The sequence below is a fragment of the Rhamphochromis longiceps genome, linkage group LG8 (genome assembly GCF_057381845.1).
Source record: "Rhamphochromis longiceps isolate RC_006_pf linkage group LG8, R_longiceps_female_GT1.1, whole genome shotgun sequence".
In the NCBI taxonomy this organism is placed as follows: domain Eukaryota; kingdom Metazoa; phylum Chordata; class Actinopteri; order Cichliformes; family Cichlidae; genus Rhamphochromis; species Rhamphochromis longiceps.
In genome coordinates, this window is record NC_140564.1 from 4,970,272 (window position 1) to 4,990,463 (window position 20,192).

A 20,192-nucleotide genomic window follows, 5' to 3' on the forward strand; every position below is an offset into this window, starting at 1 on the left:
ATCAGGGATATAGATGCCTGCAGTAGAGAGGGTGGGAGGGATCCAACTTCCAGTGAGTGCTTATACATATTTATCATGAGCGGAGCCAGTTTAGGCATGAATTTACGATAGAACTCAACCGGAAACCCGTCCTGTCCGGGACACTTAGAACACTGCAGTTTGCTGATAGCTTGCATGATCTCTTCTACAGTTACTGGTCCCTCCAGCTGGAGGCTGTGTGTCTGATCGATTGATGGGAGCTTAAGATGATTGAAAAATGAGTCCAAAGCCTCCGTACTAAATGCACACTCAGACGCATAGAGAGATGAATAAAAGTCTCGAAATTGGTCATTAATTATTCTAGGATCCATAGAGACACCACTTAATGTCTGAATCCGAGGAATGGAGTGTGCAGCTGCTGCACTACGGAGCTGATGAGAGAGCAGTTTACTGGCCTTATCCCCATATTCATACTGGGAGTACTGACATTTCAGCAACATCTCTTCAGCCCGAGCAGAGGACAGGTGATCAAACTCAGTCTGCAAAGACAGCCTATCATTATAGACCTCTGGTGCCGGGCAAACGGCATACAACTCGTCTAATTGCGATATGCGTATTATGAGCTCGGACAATTTTGCTTTCCTTTGGTTTGCCTCAAAACCAGCATAAGATATAATATGTCCCCTGATAAAAGCCTTAAATGTTTCCCACAAAATAGAGGGTGATATTCCGGGTGTAGTATTTGTCTCTATAAATAAGTCTATCTTGGAATTCAGAAATGTGGTGAACTTATCGTCTGACAGCGAGCGTGTATTCAAACGCCATGGAGCTGGCGGAGAACATTGGCCCACTGCCAAATCTAGAGTCAACGGAGCATGATCTGAAATGACAATAGCACTATGAGAGCAAGAGCGAATCTGTGAAGTAAGTCGACTGTCCAGTAGGAAGTAATCAATACGAGTGTATGTATGATGAACAGGGGAGAAAAAGGTGTATTCTCTACGTGTAGGGTTGAGGAAACGCCAGGCATCAATAACAGAGAATTCTTTAAGGAACGTATTAATAATTTTGGAAGAGTTGGATTGCCTACCAGGCTTATTTGAGGATCGATCCAGCGGCCCGAGCCAGCAATTAAAATCGCCACCAAGAACCAAATAGTGGGAAGAGAAATCAGAAATTTTAGTGAAAAGAATACTAAGAAAATTTGGATCGTCCCAATTGGGAGCATAAACATTGGCAAAAATAAATTTAGTGTTCCAAATACTACCACTCACAATAATGAATCTACCATTCTGGTCCGCTATAACCTTAGAAGAAACAAATGGCACTGATTTGTGTATTAAAATAGCAGCACCACGAACTTTGGAATTAAATGTAGAGTGATAGAGTTGACCCACCCACCCCTTGCGAAGTCTAAAATGATCTGAAATTTTTAGGTGTGTTTCTTGTAAGAACACAACCTGGGCGCCCAAAAATTGCAAATGATGAAGGACCTTGCTCCTTTTAATAGGTTGGTTCAGGCCTTTACAATTCCAGCTACAGAACTTAAATGAGTAATCTGCTTGTTGATTATTAATATTTAATTGCGGTGCCATATTAAAACATAGGTTGAGAAAAGCCACAGCTGACCAATGAAAAACACGCAAAAAACAAAATCAGTGTACAGAACAGTACAACATAAAAACAAAAAACACCCAAACTTCCCCCTAAATGCTGAAGCATCTTCCCTAACAAGATGCGCGCACCCCTCGCTAAACACACCCCTGAGCACTTCCTCCCAACCATTCGAAGTCCCAGTTGAGTTTAAGCTCCGTGCATTACAAGGCAAAGACAAATCAAGGATTATATGAGAGTATATTAGAACGAGACACATCCTAAAAAAAAAAAAAAAAAAAAAAAAAAAATTATTTCAAAGAAATTAAGCAAGATGGACATATCAGCCCATGGACTAAGACACTTATGTACCCTGAGAGGCTGGGCCCCCCAGGATCTTATTGGCAAAGTCCGTGGCAGACGCAGGATCAGTAAACTTACGTATAACTCCATCTGGAAGTGTCACCCTCAGTTCCGCAGGGTAGAACAGGCAGAACTTGATCCCAGGACAGGAATGCAGAAGGCGCTTGACACCAGTAAACTGTGAACGCTTTTTAGCCACTGCAGGTGTAAAGTCTGGAAAAATGGAAATCCTTCTGCCCTGGTAAAGTAGAGGAGAATTTGCCCCTGCAAGACGTAGCAGCTGTTCCTTGACATGGAAGTAATGGACTCTAATGAGAAGTGGGCGAGGAGGCGTTCCCTCTCTGGGCTTTGACCCAAGGGACCTGTGAACCCGATCTAACAAGGGTGCTTCATTCAGTTTCAGAAGATCTTGCAGGAGATGGGAAATAAACTCCCTAGGGTTGGAAGACTCCAAACCCTCGGGGATGCCAACAAGGCGAATATTGTTACGCCTTGATCTTCCTTCTAGATCCTCACATTTAGCTTGGAGTTGTCTGACCTCCTCCGTTAGGACCTTTACAGCAGATTGAAGAGAAGTCAGGTCGTCACTGCAGGTTGTAGCTGAAAGCTCCAAATCTTTAATGGTAGTCCCTTGAGCATTAACGGTGGCCTGTAGGGTGGTTATAGCAGCTTTAAACTCAGCCTTCACAGATGATATTTCTGACCGCAGTGTATGGGTAACCGTGTCAATCTTGCATTCAAGCTTGTCGCAGATGTCCCGTTTCAGAGCCTCCAATGCTCTGGTAAATGTGGCTTCACCGAGCGGTGCGCCCGCACCCTGCTCGTAGCTGCTCTCTGTGATAGCCGCGTCACGTTGGGATTCGCGGCCCAGCTCCGGGCTCTGAGAACCACCCGCGCCGGCTTGACCCCGTTTTCGACGGTGCTCCCTCTTATCTGCCATTGTACAAAAAGAAAAATGAAGAGCAAATGGTGAGGCTTTTAGTGGGAGAACTTGATTGCCCGGACGCAACTGCTACGGTCACCACAGCCAACCAGGAAAGAAGCTCCTACGGCCTTTCCCAGAAGTTGTCAAAAGTAGGTTTCCCGACCTCAGAGAGTGAAAAAATAAAAAAAATAAATAAACGAGCGGATGCTCGGCGGCAAGAACGGTTATTTAGAGCCTACAGGGCTGATATAGTAAATGCGGATGCGTCTTAAACCAATATTTTTGTCATTGCTTTGCGGAGCCCCGGGAGACACGTCTTCACACCATAGTCTTCTTGCATTTCTGTGTGTTATATGTACAGGACAGAGAAACGGCGATGAGCTCATTACGATTACAGCACCAAATTCCAGTTGTTACATAACAAATCTGAACATTACATCTAGATGAGCTAAAGTAACCTTGTTTTTCTTTGTCAATCATCATTTTTCAGATGCAGCAGGCCTATGTAAGCCAAGACAAAGCAATGACTGTGAATAAGAGTTCAGAAAAAAGGGTGATTCACCAAACCAGATGCTTGAAGAGGCTCACTTTTCATCAATCAACTCTCTTTGAAGACACCATACCCAGATCTGGTAACTGGAAACCAGCAGCTGTAGTAAAAATACACAAGTTCAAAGAACTTTAAGGTGAAGTGGTATTTATTTATTTCTCATTTGGTCTTAGATAACAACAAGAAAGACCAAAGTGGAATGTCATCTGCAGCAATAATAACCTCAGGTAAATATTAACATTATATTGCACAATATGAACAATGTTAAGTTAATGAGTAAGTAAATGATTATTTTCTTAAAATAAAGAACAACTGGAGGAGAAAGAGATACAAGAAGAGTCTCTGGAGAAGATGAAGAGTGAAGACAAAGTAGGAGAGAGAAAAGAAAAAGTACAGCAGGAGCCTCTTAAGAAGATGAAGAGTGAAGCCAAAGTAAGAGAGAGAAAAGAAAAAGTACAGCAGGAGCCTCTGAAGAAGATGAAGAGTGAAGCCAAAGTAAGAGAGAGAAAAGAAAAAGTGCAGCAGGAACCTCTGGAGAAGATGAAGAGTGAAGCCAAAGTAAGAGAGAGAAAAGAAAAAGTGCAGCAGGAGCCTCTGGAGAAGATGAGGAGTGAAGCCAAAGTAGGAAAGAGAAAAGAAAAAGTGCAGCAGGAGCCTCTGGAGAAGATGAGCGGCAAAAGGAAAAGGAAGGAAGAAAAGATACAGGCAGAGCCTCTGGAGAAGATGAAGAGTGAAGCCAAAGTAGGAAAGAGACAAGAAAAAGTGCAGCAGGAGCCTCTGGAGAAGATGAGCGGCAAAAGGCAAAGGAAGGAAGAAAAGATACAGGCAGAGCCTCTGGAGAAGATGAAGAGTGAAGCCAAAGTAAGAGAGAGAAAAGAAAAAGTACAGCAGGAGCCTCTGGAGAAGATGAGCGGCAAAAGGAAAAGGAAGGAAGAAAAGATACAGGCAGAGCCTCTGGAGAAGATGAAGAGTGAAGCCAAAGTAGAAAAGAGAAAAGAAAAAGTACAGCAGGAGCCTCTGGAGAAGATGAGCGGCAAAAGGAAAAGGAAGGAAGAAAAGATACAGGCAGAGCCTCTGGAGAAGATGAAGAGTGAAGCCAAAGTAGGAAAGAGAAAAGAAAAAGTGCAGCAGGAGCCTCTGGAGAAGATGGGCGGCAAAAGGAAAAGGAAGGAAGAAAAGATACAGGCAGAGCCTCTGGAGAAGATGAGCGGCAAAAGGCAAAGGAAGGAAGAAAAGATACAGGCAGAGCCTCTGGAGAAGATGAAGAGTGAAGCCAAAGTAGGAAAGAGAAAAGAAAAAGTGCAGCAGGAACCTCTGGAGAAGATGAAGAGTGAAGCCAAAGTAAGAGAGAGAAAAGAAAAAGTACAGCAGGAGCCTCTGGAGAAGATGAAGAGTGAAGGGGGAAAAAGGACTCTGAAAATAAGGTGCAATTTATTCCATTGCTCCCAGTAAGCCCAAGAAATGCCTTATTTGAGGGCTTTTGCATTGTATTTGTTTTTGAAGATCCCACTTTTTTATTACATAAAAGAGTTGTTAATAAAAAGTGATCATCTAATACTGTGTCCAATGAGTTACTGTCACGTTTATTTTCTGGAATCACAAGTGCTCTCAGACTTGACATTATATATTTCCACCATATGTGAGATCAGTCAAATTAAGAAAGGAGACATGCTTCTTGAAGAAGTAAAAGTCCAAGCTTAAGACATATTTTCAGTATGTAAATGTTGAAGTTTTGGGGTATGTTGTACTATACAGTCAAACCATTTGATGCCATTTGGTCCTATATCTACACAAATTTCAGTTGTAAAATCACAAGGCTAATAAGTTCACATAAACTTCATAACTTAATCAGAATGTACATAGAGGTCCTACCACTGGGGGAAAGACCAAGCACCACAATCTACCACATTTTCTGAACCACTTGCTCTCATCCACATAGGGAGCCGCATTGAACTTGTTAATCTAACAAAAGAAAAAGTGACCTCAATTTTGCAGCGGTTTGCAGATTTGTTCTCCCACCTGCCCGACTTTAAATGGTAAATGGCCTGCATTTGTATAGCGCTTTTCTAGTCCTTAAGGACCCCAAAGTACTTTACACTACATTCAGTCATTCACACACTGGCAATGGCAAGCTACATTGCAGCCACAGCTGCCCTGGGGGGCACTGACAGAGGCGAGGCTGCCGGCCACAGGCGCCACCGGGCCCTCTGACCACCACCAGTAGGCAAACATGGGGTTAGTATCTTGCCCAAGTATATTTGGCATGCAGCCAGGAGGCAGCCTGGGATCGAACCACCGACCTTCTGATTAGTGGCTGACCTGCTCTGCCACCTGAGCTACAGCCACCCCAGAAACTTACTTTGCTCAAAGAGCGCTATTTTGAAACACAGCCTGGGGTGATAATGCACTCATAGCCTGACTCGAGCACAACAGGCAAATTGTTCAGAAGAAAATGGGCAAAATGTTGAAACTGGGAGTGATAGAAGAGTAACACATTGTGTAGTGTTTCCTCACTTGTAGGGAACAAAGATCCTATGGAACGCCAGGACTGCCATAATGAATTAATTAAATACACCATTAAATAATTAATTAAATGTGGCAATAATTAATTAAAATCAGAAATAATTAATTACATAAATATTTACGACACATGTAATTAATTAATTATTGACACATTTAATTAATTATTTATTTATTTCACTTGGGTTTTTCTCCACATCACTTGCTGCTTCACCATCTGTAGCTGTAGCGCCACTGTCACCTCATCCGCCTGCAGTCACCCTTCTGCCATCTTCTTCACCGGCTGCTATGTCGCCACCTGGACCTGCCCTGCGTGAGCAGGAGCTCGGCGAGCCGGAGGAGCCCGCGAGGCAGCAAGAGGAGCAGGAGCACCTCAGCGAGCAGGAGCCGGAGCTGGAGCTCAGCGGGCAGGAGCTCGGAGAGCGGGAGAAGCCCGCGCCGCCAGCTGCGCAGCTCAGCGAGCCGGAGCAGCTCAGCGAGCCACCAGCTGAGGAGCCAGCGCCGCTGCAGCTCAGTGAGCCGGAGCAGTGTGTTTGTGTAGATGAAACTACAGGGTTATTTGCTGTGCAGAGAACTGGCCATGGGTTCTCTGTGCCAGTTCACGTTCAGAGGAAAACATGGGGGATGTCTCACAATATCAGATGTGAGCTGGAGGAATGTCAGCAATACCAGTTGCTGGCCCAGCGGAGCGGACTAGGCTTCAGTTTATGTGAGCACCTTCGCTCACTAGATTACTGCCGAGAAACTGTAAAGGAGGTTTTTCTTCAAGAGCACATCGTGATGGAAATGGTGGACCTTAAATTTTTTGGAGAGGCCAAAGCTGCTACATGCATAAAGAGACAGAAAGCTGCCCAGATGGCATATGCTCCACTTTGTGTGAGGGTGGATTTTGGTGGATCCTCAACACAGATCTGTTTGTCTGTATTTGAGCCGGAAATACACAGTTTCTGCCGTCTTGGCAGAATATTTGTGACTTATAATGCTCTGAGGAACACCTGGCATTGTGCTTGTGCAAAGCCTCGAATATCATGTCCTCATAAAAACATAGCTAAATGGCATCTCTTCCAGACACAGAGAGACATCTTCAAATCAACTGTACCACTATCATCAGGCACCCCATCACAGATGACTCAGGAGAGTTCTTCCTTTGAGGACAATGCCGCAGAATTCAACTTGTCCCAGAGCTGAAAGGCTGGCTGAACAGTCAAGTTGTTGAACAGTTCTTTGCAAACATGAGGAAAAGCAATTACTTTTTAAGTAATATGAGTCCATCCACACATGTGTTTTTGATGAGAAATATAACTCATCATTATAACACTGTCACCAACAAGAAACTTCTGGAGAGGCAGCTACGACATGGTCGACTTGGAAAGATCAATATCTCATTGTCAGCACTGGGTCAAGCTGTTGTAGGTAAGTATATGCATTGTCTTATGACCAGAACGCTACCACACAAATACAAATCTTTTTTACACACACACAAATTCTTTTTACACATACAAAACTGATTTACAAGTACAAAATATTTATGACCACATTTTGACCCCTTGGATTTGTTCCTATCTGTGTGTGTATATTCTTTTCTTTGTGTACCTAGCCCCAAAGGTGTGCAATAAACCCAGAGAAACCACAGAAACAGTGTTGAACCCAGCACCTTCAATGTCTGGTGACACTGGTAAAATTTCTTATTTTGAATAGTGATTGTCATATATAGGTGAAATAATAATCTTGCATTCATTATCTTGTTGTAGTTGAGGGCTCATAAACGAATTTGTTACATGCTGTTTCAAATGAATTTCCTTCTATAAATAGTGCTCATTTTTCTTGCATTTGTATGCATTTAATATGCATTCTATGTAGTGTTTTGTCTGAAACCTGTTAAAAGCCCTATAGGACCTCAGGAAAGAGTTGACAACAAGAAAGCCAATACAGGGAGTGCAGAATTATTAGGCAAATGAGTATTTTGTCCACATCATCCTCTTCATGCATGTTGTCTTACTCCAAGCTGTATAGGCTCGAAAGCCTACTACCAATTAAGCATATTAGGTGATGTGCATCTCTGTAATGAGAAGGGGTGTGGTCTAATGACATCAACACCCTATATCAGCTGTGCATAATTATTAGGCAACGTCCTTTCCTTTGGCAAAATGGGTCAAAAGAAGGACTTGACAGGCTCAGAAAAGTCAAAAATAGTGAGATATCTTGCAGAGGGATGCAGCAGTCTCAAAATTGCAAAGCTTCTGAAGCGTGATCATCGAACAATCAAGCGTTTCATTCAAAATAGTCAACAGGGTCGCAAGAAGCGTGTGGAAAAACCAAGGCGCAACATAACTGCCCATGAACTGAGAAAAGTCAAGCGTGCAGCTGCCAAGATGCCACTTGCCACCAGTTTGGCCATATTTCAGAGCTGCAACATCACTGGAGTGCCCAAAAGCGCAAGGTGTGCAATACTCAGAGACATGGCCAAGGTAAGAAAGGCTGAAAGACGACCACCACTGAACAAGACACACAAGCTGAAACGTCAAGACTGGGCCAAGAAATATCTCAAGACTGATTTTTCTAAGGTTTTATGGACTGATGAAATGAGAGTGAGTCTTGATGGGCCAGATGGATGGGCCCGTGGCTGGATTGGTAAAGGGCAGAGAGCTCCAGTCCGACTCAGACGCCAGTGTTACAGGTACCGGGTGGCAGCACCTGTAGACAGCTATATATGTGTCCTGTAAACAGGAAAGAAATGATCAGACAGAGAGACGTGGCTTGCCGTTTCCTGAATACTCCGCCATTATGAGAAAACAGCGCGGAACATGCGCTTCAGGCTGCTAACAACAGGCCAAACCATGGTCTCACACTGCCACCTATTGGTATAAAAATGAAGTGTCCGCTACAAACATCCCAGGGTAGTTACCAAGTTTCCTGTTACAATTACTGTAGTTATTTAGGGCATTTCCAAATGGAAATATCACTTACATTGAAAGTGAAATTACTTAAATTAATTCACATAAATGTGATCACACATTAGTGGGTATCACACACTCCCTGACAAAAACAAAATGGCTCCCAACATTCACAAAATCATGACATTTTTAACTTTTGCTTCTCAAATTCTTATTAACTCTAATCAGTCCAAGAACTAGTTATGAAACAAGCAGTGGGGGTGGTGTGTATGCAGATGGGTTCAGTGATGCGTGATACTGGTATGGTGAGTATGGTATTGGGGTGCAGTACATTGGTGACTGTGACATACACACGGGCGGCACAATTGCCAATGGTGGGTATGGAAATACAGTGTATGATGGTATGGTTGTGGCAGGTAACTGTGGTGCTGTGCGTTCCCCAACTAGATTAACTGCCGCATGTGACTGCACTGAGGGTTTACCCAGTGATTCATAAGTCAGAAACTGTCGTGGCTTCCTGTGACGGGTAGCTCTTCTAATGTCCGTACAAGTATGTCCCGGTGGTTGAACCTGTACGTTAGACTGCAAATGAGTTTCACACTCCTCACCAGACCCTCTGGATTCAGATAGGTTGTCACTACCCACTTCCATTTCTTCCATCTCCTCTCTCAGAGAACATGGCAGGTGTGAGCATTCTCTCCCAGTTTCCTCTTCGAATTGTTCAATGCTGACGGATGGTGAATGCTCAGGCATAGTCAGTATGTCTTCCATCGTCTGCACAGGTGAATGTCCATTTTTTGTGTTTGTTGTCACTCTAATAGGTTCTTTGGTCTGGTATGACTGAGATGCAGGGTGTTGCTCATGGTCCAGGTTCTTTCTCACAGTCCTTTCAACAGGTGCTCTTAGCCAGTACCCCGAGCAATCACTCTCAGAACCGCTGTCAGAGATATCCCACATGTCTGTTTGTCTTTGTGCATCTGCCGATCTTTCCATCCTTCGTCTGTTGCGTGTTGTCTTTCCAATTGCAGGCTTTGCCAGGGGGGGAGTGACTTGAACAGGTAAGTCATTTACAAGTAACAGTAGATTGCGATGCAATGTTCGGGTTCTTTTTGGGTCTCCAGCTTCAGGATGGACTACGTAAACTGGGCTATCTGCTAGCTGCTCTTTTACTATATAAATAGTCCTCTCCCAATATGATCTCAACTTGCCAGGTCCTCCCTGCTCACTGAGGTTTCTGACCAGAACTCTGTCTCCTGGCTGAAGCATGACTCCTTTTGCCTTTTTATCATATGTTATTTTGCCTCTTGCACTAGACTTCTTGCTATTTTCACTAGCAATCCGATAAGCTTCCGACATTCGTTCGGCCCATTTCTTGGCATATCCTGTAGGTGAGTATGTTTCATTTTCCCCCTTCAATCCAAACAGCAGATCGACTGGTAGATGCGGGTGTCGTCCATAGAGGAGATAGAATGGTGAGTAGCCGGTGGACTCATGTCGAGTACAGTTGTACGCATGTACAAGATGTGGGAGGTGGTCTTTCCACTGTACTTTTTCCTTTTCTGTTAATGTTCTCAACATTTGGAGTATTGTCCTGTTGAGACGTTCTGAAGGGTTACTTTGAGGATGGTAAGGTGATGTTCTGGAATGTCCGACACCAGATAATTTCTGTAGTGTCCTGAACAGTTCATTCTCAAATTCACGACCCTGGTCGTGATGTAGTTTGGATGGGTATCCAAATCTGGGTATGAAATCCTGGAAAATCCGTTCAGCAGCTGTTTTCCCACTCTTGTTCCTTGTGGGGTATGCTTGAGCAAATCTAGTGAAATGGTCAATTACCACGAGAATATACTCATACCCTCCACGGCTGGCTTCCAAATGCAAAAAGTCAATACACACCAGTTCTAAAGGGTAGTCCGATCTTATACTACCCATGGGAGCCCTGACGTGTGTTACTGGTTTCTTGGACATGATACAGGGACACTTCTGGGTCACATAGGCTTCAATGTCCTTAGCCATAAAGGGCCAATAGAATCTGTCCCTTGCGAGATGTAGCACTCGGTCTGTCCCAACATGACCCATCGTGTCATGTAAATGTCTTAATGCTAAAGTCCTGTACTTGGCAGGAAGCACTAATTGTCTTCTGTCACTGGTACATCTATACAAGAGGTCATTTTCAAGATGTAACTTACCCCACTCATGGAGGAGTTTATGGGCAGTTCCTCTTACCATCTTGCGTATTTCATCTGTCAGTTTTGCTCCATCTAGTTTCAGCTTGAGGATTTGGCCAATGGCTGGATCCTCTCTTTGAGCTTTAACCAGATCATCATGGCTGATGCTCAGCGAGTTGATATGAGGCTGCTGATGGGGGTCCAGAGAAGAGATATTGAGCATGGCTACTGTTGGGGGAAAACTCTGTAAAAGACCCAGGAGAAATAAAGACACAATGAGACAAGATCACTTTTTATGCTTTAACGTGCACACGGGTAAGCTGTTCAGAACAACTCACACCGTGTACAGAGGCTTGGCACTTTTTATAGGAAAGACAGTGAGAACAGGATAAGAAAATACAAAACAGATAAAATAAACAACTCCATATGTGGCGCTAGTCTCGTCAGCAGAGAGCTGGGAGAAAGCTGTGAGAGATAAAACAATCTAAAACAATATGTCCCAAAACAGTATGTCTTTGCTGAGAAAGTCTAAAAGGATAATTCTAAACTAATCTAACCATAGACGAAGGGCATCCAAACAATGCTTTGTACATTTAAAAGAAGGTAAAGAAACAATCATTTTTCCTGTAACAGCTACCCAAGCAACATCTTTCTGTCTGGCCACCTGGCTTCCATCCCAGACTGCCTGCACTGCCTCATCTGGAAATCCCTCTGTGCAAGCAGTTTCATATTTCTCTATATCCAAGGGGAGACGCGAAAGAGTGTCTGCGTCTACATTTGACTTTCCTGGCCTGTATCTGATGTCGAACCGGAAATCCGAGAGCTCTCCAACCCACCTATGTCCCACTGCGTTTAACTTTGCGGTACTCATTACATAGGTTAGGGGGTTGTTATCTGTATAAAATGTGAAGTGTGGGGCATAGTACAGGTAGTCACGGAATTTTTCACATACAGCCCATTTCAACGCAAGGAACTCTAATTTTCCACTATGCAGGTGGTAGTTGCGTTCTGCTTGTGTCAGAGTCCTAGATCCATAGCCAATTACTCTCAATTTCCCATGTTGACGCTGATACAGGACAGCTCCTAAGCCCTGGTCAGATGCATCTGTATGCAATGTGAAAGGCAGGCTAAAATCGGGATATGTCAGAACAGGGGGGTTGGTGAGGAGGGTCGCCAACTGTTCTAACGCTCTCTGGTGTTTCAGGGTCCACTCAACGTGCTCTCGAGAGGACAGCTGTGGGTGTTTGCTGTTTCTCACAGATTTCGGACACTGAGTTTTGCCTGGCTTGGTCTGAAGGAGTTCATAGATTGGTTTAGCTATTCGGGAAAAATCCTGGATATACGAGCGGTAGTAGCTTAGAAAGCCTGCCAGCTTCCTCACATCACCAACTGTTTGAGGTGTCTTAGATGTCAGGGTTTTGACAGCCTCCAGGTCTGCCGGGTCTATTTTGACTCCTTCAGCAGACACAAGCCGACCCACATATCGGACTTCTTGTTTGAAGAGGTCACATTTCTCCGGCCTCAATTTTACTCCATGTTCTTGGAGTGCCTGGAGAACCTTGCGGAGGGTCTCAACTAGAGATGGCACGATACCACTTTTTTATGTCCGATACCGATATCATAAATTTGGATATCTGCCGATACCGATATGAATCCGATATAGTGTTTTTTAATCAACAAAACTGTTTTTTTTAAATATCTTGCTGCATTTTGTATAAGTTCATACTCAAGTTTAAAACAACAACTACACTAAAGCTATTCTGTTATACCTGTATGCAAAAAAAAATATTTCATAGTTCAGCAATACTGATCAATCTAATAAACTTAAACCTACACCATCCTCCCTATTCTGGTATTTTAAAGAGTACTTAGCAGAAATATTAAGCAACCTAACTAATAGGGTTCCAACTCCCAGCAACAACAAAAATAAATAAATAAAAAATAGGGAACCACCCCTCATGCTCCACCTCATGATGCTTAATCGACGTAATCAACCTTACTTTGATGCAGTGTGAAATAAAATGCACAGAAATCAATTATTTTTCAAGAAATATTAAATAGATTCAACATCTTTCTTCAACAAAATTGCAGACTGCACAGATGGTACCTTCCCAAAGGAAAAAGTACTATAGCTTACTAGGGTATATATATTAGACTTAATAGTCACTATATACAGTAATTGACTTCTATTCCTTTTACATCAAATTAAAACTTTGGGTGTCAGATAATTATTTATTAAAAGCTAGACATTTTAAATGAGAATAAGAAAGAAAAGTATGTCTTTGTGCCCCTTTTCCCTGTTAATGCCCTATCGGCCCCCCTGGCTAAACTTTGCTAGATCCGCCCCTGCACAGTTACCAGCGTCAGCTACGTAGAAAAAGATCCTGGTGTAGAAAGTAATATTAAATACATTCTAACAACAGCTTATCAAGCTTAAACGTGCTGCTGTTGTTCAGCCGCTGGTTTCCTCTTTCTGGTGCAAAGTGGGCCAAAAACAAACCAGAGAGACGGACTCACGACAGAAAAGCCGATCAGCTGATCATTAAGCAGTTTCATGATTAAAGTAGCAGCAAGAAGAGGCAGTCGCTTGTTAAGCTTAACGCGGGAATGCTTTACAAACATTCAGAGATGGACTTACACACTTGCTGTACTTCTCTCGGGGATAACTTTGTCGGAGGTTGCTAGCTAAGCTCCAAATGCTATCCAGACCACCGACAGGTCCCGCATGCCACAGCCGCTCTATCACATGAGACATACTGCTCCGACGTGCTAACGTTCTGAGGTGAGTTACGGCGTGTTGCAAGTTTTGTGAGGTGCTTTCGTGATATTTAATGGATCGGATTACATTTTTTATTTTTCTCCGATATCCGATCCAGTAATTTAGGTCAGTATCGGACCGATACGGATACGTAATATCGGATCGGTCCATCTCTAGTCTCAACATGGTCGTCAAATGTTTTTGCATAGCAAAGTACATCGTCGAGGTATGGGACGCAACATTCATCTCTAAGAGAGCCAAGCATCTCTTCCATGCGCCGCTGAAAAGCAGCTGGGGCATTTGTGAGACCAAATGGGATGCGAACCCATTCATAAAGACCCCATGGTGTTACGAAGGCAGTGAGGTGGCGAGAGCCCTCAGCTACAAAGCCCTGGTGGTAAGCTTTTCCTTGGTCTAAGATGCTAAACCACGAGTACCCACCCAGAGTATCAATCAGATCCTGTATCCTGGGCAGTGGGTGTCGATCGGGAACAGTCTTTTTGTTCAGAAGGCGATAGTCTATGCATAAGCGTAAACTGCCATCTTTCTTTCTGACACAGACGACTGGGGCGGCGTACGGGGACTGAGACTTTACTATCCAGCCTTTTACCAAAAGTTCTTGTATGTACTCTTTAACCTCTTTAAAAAGTGGCTTAGGGATGGATGAGTAGGTTTTCCCCAGGAAGGCCACCGCGCAGTTGGCTGCATGAAGAAAACAATACGTCAGGGAAACGGGAGCCGGTCCCTGTCACGGGACAAACCGTGTCCCACGCTCCGTCCCAATCTGACCTATGTAGTACTAGTGAGACTGTTGCTGTAAGTTTGGCAAAATGTGACGCTGACACCAAACATAATGTAGTGCCAACCCAGAGACAGAATAACCAAGAAAATAAATCTGCTATACTTCTTGGCAGTTCAACCAACAGTAAAAGTGAAAAATTAGCCAAACTAATTGGAAAAAAAGCTCTCACCCAGTGCCATCTAAATGGTTTAGCAGTTAGTGCTTTGTTGGACACGGGAGCTCAAGTGAGCATGATTGAAAGAGAGTGATAAATAAATATCTACCAGATACACCTGTAAGGTCACTTGATGAAGTCATTGATACTGAAGAAGAGTTAAAAGTCCGTGCTGTGAATGGTGACACTCTCCCATTTGATGGCTGGGTGCCAATCACAGTTAATTTGAGAGGGAATGAAGACCCTAATTTGTCAATAACTGTGCCTTTTCTTGTAAGCAGTTTTGTTTTGGAGAGACCGCTGCTGGGTTTCAATGTGATGGAGGAACTTGTGCAGGAACAACCAGGACGGTTCATGCCAACTCTCGTCACCCTGCTTTGCAATGCCATGTCAATACCAACAAAAAAGGCAGAGCTCCTGGTAAACCTCATCAAGGCTGATGAAGCCCCTGCACAATGTGGACGTCTGCGGACTGGCAGGTATGACACCCTCATTCCAGCGGGTCAGGTGATTTGGGTTAAGTGTCCAGTCTCACCTGCCATGAACCTGTCCGAATCTGTTTTCCTCTTTGAGCCTGATGTGGGCATGTACTGCTTAATTTTCTTAGAGAGCTCTTCGTAACTGAAGAGTATTTTTTGCAGTTCTATATCACGTTGGGAAACAGCAGTAGAGCTGGTATTCTGGGTCACACTGTCAGTTACTTCTGTACCACTATTATGACCATCTTCTAAAAACATTGCATTAGTTGGACTCACTTCAACACTGACATCATGAGGCTGAGCATTTGGACATAGATCACATGAATCATTACCAGTGGCAGCCTGTATCTGCAAATCAGAAACATGACCCTGGGTAACAGCATCAACAACATCTTTCAGTGACAATAAGTGTGACATGCCCTGATCTTCTGACTCTAATAAAGCCTTACTGCACATGAAACCACTGATGTACTCGAAGCAACTGTCTTCATCCCCTGACTTAAGGCAAGACTGATCCACTCCTGGCACTGGACCCAGAGATTTGGCAATCTGGAACAGTTCATCAGCAGAGAGGGCGAGAAGGTCTTTCTTGATGGCCCACACCAAGCTCCTCCTCTCACCTTCCGCTATGGTTGCTTCCCTATCCCTTGCAGTGGGTCACACAATGTCAGCTTTCGTACAGTTTTTGCCTTGATGGGCGATGGTCCGAGCACCAAGCAGCACCAAGCAGTCCTTATTTGTCTTTTTCCTTACTTCTTGTCCATTGTGCTAGTTGTGACACATGGCCAATGCATTTCCTGCACAATTAGTAGCATCTATTCTCCATCAGGCAGCAGCAGGAGGTGTCGGTAACAACCAGCAGACTGGAGTTGTTGGTGTTTTCTTGCCACTCTTGGCCCAAAGTACCGGTATTACTGGATCAGCTCCCAGCCTCAAAGGCAGGACTGATCCCGGACGAGCCCCCAGAAAACTGTTACAGGTACCGGGTGGCAGCACCTGTAGACAGCTATATATGTGTCCTGTAAACAGGAAAGAAATGATCAGACAGAGAGACTTGGCTTGCCGTTTCCTGAATACTCCGCCATTATGAGAAAACAGCGCGGACCATGCGCTTCAGGCTGCTAACAACAGGCCAAACCATGGTCTCACACTGCCACCTATTGGTATAAAAATGAAGCGTCCGCTACAAACATCCCAGGGTAGTTACCAAGTTTCCTGTTACAATTACTGTAGTTATTTAGGGCATTTCCAAATGGAAATATCACTTACATTGAAAGTGAAATTACTTAAATTAATTCACATAAATGTGATCACACATTAGTGGGTATCACACCAGCAAGGTGGAGGTGGAGTACTGGTTTGGGCTGGTATCATCAAAGATGAGCTTGTGGGGCCTTTTCGGGTTGAGGATGGAGTCAAGCTCAACTCCCAGTCCTACTGCCAGTTTCTGGAAGACACCATCTTCAAGCAGTGGTACAGGAAGAAGTCTGCATCCTTCAAGAAAAACATGATTTTCATGCAGGACAATGCTCCATCACACGCGTCCAAGTACTCCACAGCGTGGCTGGCAAGAAAGGGTATAAAAGAAGAAAAACTAATGACATGGCCACCTTGTTCACCTGATCTGAACCCCATTGAGAACCTGTGGTCCATCATCAAATGTGAGATTTACAAGGAGGGAAAACAGTACACCTCTCTGAACAGTGTCTGGGAGGCTGTGGTTGCTGCTGCACGCAATGTTGATGGTGAACAGATCAAAACACTGACAGAATCCATGGATGGCAGGCTTTTGAGTGTCCTTGCAAAGAAAGGTGGCTATATTGGTCGCTGATTTGTTTATGTTTTGTTTTTGAATGTCAGAAATGTGTATTTGTGAATGTGGAAATGTTATATTGGTTTCACTGGTAAAAATAAATAATTGAAATGGGTATATATTTGTTTTTTGTTAAGTTGCCTAATAATTATGCACAGTAATAGTCACCTGCACACACAGATATCCCCCTAAAATAGCTAAAACTAAAAACAAACTAAAAACTACTTCCAAAAACATTCAGCTTTGATATTAATGAGTTTTTTGGGTTCATTGAGAACATGGTTGTTGTTCAATAATAAAATTAGTCCTCAAAAATACAACTTGCCTAATAATTCTGCACTCCCTATAGAAGGTCAACAGATGCAACTTTTCCTGACGTGTGTGGACCACCGTGCGAAGCTCTGACAAAGCCTGAGAACATTTTGGCCAGCCGTTCATCATGGTGTATGTTGTAGCTTGTAGCTTGTATGTTAAAGTTTTCAGATGTCGCAAAGTGCAACTTTTAGTGCTTATCTGATTTTGTCATCCACAGTCTATGACAACTCTGTTTTTTTAGCTCAACTATGTTCTGGACATCAGCAGACCCAAAGATGAGCTGATTGTTGAAACGTCTTCTGGATGCCTCACGCGGTCAGGACCCAGTCGCCATCCTATATGGACCCGGACCTATAGTTAACAAAATATTAAATTATATTTAATTTTGACCGGCGATTCAATTTTAAGCGGTAACGTTACATTGTATTAGACCAGGGAACATACAAACCAATGGTGTGCGAGTTAAGCCACCCACGTGACACTACTTAGCCAATCACATCTGCGCATTCAAGGCGATCGCAACGCTGAGTGCAGACACAGACAGACAGAGGAAAGAGACGGTGAGAGGCGAATGACAAGCGAGACGATTAACGATACAGTGAGACAAGATGTGAGTGGGAGTCACAAGAGGTAAAACAACCATGGCGCTTTCAAAAAAGAGAAAAGTAGACATTGAAAATAGAACTTTCAAGACTGAATGGACCGACAGGTATGTAATAACGACAGGAGAGGTCTCAGTGTCTCACTCCAACTTTATTAACTGACTCTCAGAACTTCACATATAGTAAGCGCCAAAATCTCCACCCCAACACTTCCCTTCAACTTGGGTGTGAGTGGAGCCACCTGGTGGTCCGCCACACATACCCCCCCCCCCCCCTGAACACACAGTTAGGTCTCTATTCAGTCCAGGACCCTGGGTCTAAGCAAACGACCCAAACGACTGAACCTGGGAGGGAGAGAACAGGCAGAGGAAGGTCCATCCTGTGAACGAGGCTGGTGAAGGCGAGCAGGAAAGGCAGGAGGAGGCTCAAACGCCGGTGGTCCGGGGGTAGTCCTGGGGGGAAAACCAGAGTCTGTCAACCCCATCGAAGGAGGACGGCCACGGCGAGGGGCCTGGGCCGGCACTACATTACTGTCCGGAAGAACATGTGCAGGTTTAAGTCTGTCAACACACACAGTCTCCCTTCGACCCCCAAAATCCAAAACAAAATGTTTCTGGCCCGGTTCAATAACCCTGAATGGGCCGTCATACAGCGGCCGCAGCATTGTCCTGTGGGCATCGTGCCTGACAAAAACAAACTTAGCAGTCTCTAAAGTCTTTGGAACAAAGGTGTCAGGCACGCAATGGCGCACCGGACCAGGAACCCGAAGCGAGTGCAAACGCGGGTTGAGAGATAGCACCGATGGATCGAAGCAGGGAGGAGGATTTTCGGGCAAGAATTCTCCAGGCATGCGGAGGGGCTGACCAAACACTAGCTCAGCTGGGGAAGCTCCTTAACCGCAGAGCGCAGCCCAAGCAAAACCCACGGGAGGCGGTCAACCCAATTGCCATCCTTTAAGGAGGTGTGAAAAGCAGCCTTAAGCGACCGGTGTAACCGTTCACACATCCCATTAGCTTGCGGGTTGTATGCGGTTGTGCGGTGGACTTTAGCCCCCAGTCCATCAGCCATGGCCAACCAAAGCTCGGAAATGAACTGGGGGCCTCTGTCTGACGCAATGTCCGCGGGTGGGCCAAAACACGAGACCCAGGTTGACAAAAACACCTTGGCCACCACTTCTGCGGTAGTGGACGCCAGGGGGACCGCCTCCGGCCACCTGGTGGTCCGGTCAACAACAGTCAAAAGGTGCGTAAAACCTTGTGACTGCGGCAGAGGACCCACCAGATCAACATACACATGATCGAAACGTTTGCCGGGTATGAAGAACGGCTCCAGGGGTGCCTTGGTGTGTTTATGAACCTTCGCGCGCTGGCAGGGAATGCACGCCGACGCCCATTCCTTAACAGATTTGCAAAGGCCTGGCCAAACAAATTTAGAGCTGACCAGTTTAACAGAGGCCCGGACCCCTGGATGAGAGAGAGCATGTACCGAGTCAAAAACTTGACGACGCCAGGAAGCGGGAACCACTGGGCGAAGGCGGCCGGTGGAAACGTCACAGACGAGGAGGGGACCACCGTCCTGCATGGTTCTGTCCTCTAGTATGAGGCCCGTCTGGGTGGATTTAAGCGCGAGGATGTCACCGCTCTGATCGGCAGCCATGGCGGAGTAGTCTATGCCGAGAAAGACGGGAGAAACCAGCGCACGGGACAAACAGTCAGCCACATGATTGGGTTTACCAGCCACGTGCCGAATGTCCGTGGTAAACTCAGAAATGGCTGCCAACTGGCGCTGCTGGCGTGCACTCCATGGATCAGAAACCTTGGACATGGCAAACGTCAAGGGTTTCTGGTCCACGTATGCGGTAAAGTGACGATCCTCGAGAAAAAAACGGAAATGACGAGTCGCCAGGTGGAGCGCCAGTAGCTCCCTGTCAAAAACGCTGTAATTGCGTTCGCTGTCACGTAGCGTACGGCTGAAAAAGGCGAGCGGTTGCCAGACACCCAAGATTCGCTGTTCCAGCACCGCACCCACCGCTATGTCCGACGCATCGGTGGTCAACGCAATCGGCGCTGAGGGGGATGGGTGGGCCAGAAGGGCAGCATCAGCTAACGCTGACTTAGCATCAGAAAACGCTTGGATTCTTTCCGGAAACCAGTCAACGGAGTCATTAGCTTTCTTACCTTTTAACGCGCCATAAAGGGGCTTCAGCAGATGTGCCGCTCTGGGGAGAAAACGGTTGTAAAAATTCACCATCCCCAAAAATTCCTGCAGTGCCTTAAC

At 44.9% G+C, this 20,192-nt stretch overlaps 2 protein-coding genes and 1 long non-coding RNA gene across 3 annotated transcripts in view; 2 read left to right on the plus strand and 1 right to left on the minus strand.

Annotated features, from left to right (window-relative positions):
- The window catches only part of LOC146662954 (uncharacterized), a 27,655-nt gene extending 24,544 nt beyond the window's left edge, over window positions 1-3,111 (minus strand). The window contains exon 1 of the mRNA XM_085415539.1: window positions 2,014-3,111. Coding sequence (XP_085271665.1) covers window positions 2,014-2,875 — 862 coding nt within the window. The 5' untranslated portion in view covers window positions 2,876-3,111. The remainder of the gene's footprint in view (window positions 1-2,013) is intronic.
- LOC146662956 (uncharacterized) overlaps window positions 1-4,925 on the plus strand; it is a 9,004-nt gene extending 4,079 nt beyond the window's left edge. Inside the window, exons 2-4 of the mRNA XM_085415536.1 lie at window positions 3,351-3,492; window positions 3,584-3,637; window positions 3,718-4,925. Of these exons, the coding sequence (XP_085271662.1) occupies window positions 3,351-3,492; window positions 3,584-3,637; window positions 3,718-4,862 (1,341 nt within the window). The 3' untranslated portion in view covers window positions 4,863-4,925. The remainder of the gene's footprint in view (window positions 1-3,350; window positions 3,493-3,583; window positions 3,638-3,717) is intronic.
- LOC146662947 (uncharacterized) overlaps window positions 1-9,627 on the plus strand; it is a 177,909-nt gene extending 168,282 nt beyond the window's left edge. The window contains exon 4 of the long non-coding RNA XR_014912975.1: window positions 9,455-9,627. This is a non-coding gene — a long non-coding RNA (uncharacterized LOC146662947). The remainder of the gene's footprint in view (window positions 1-9,454) is intronic.
- Window positions 9,628-20,192: the final 10,565 nt, after the last annotated feature.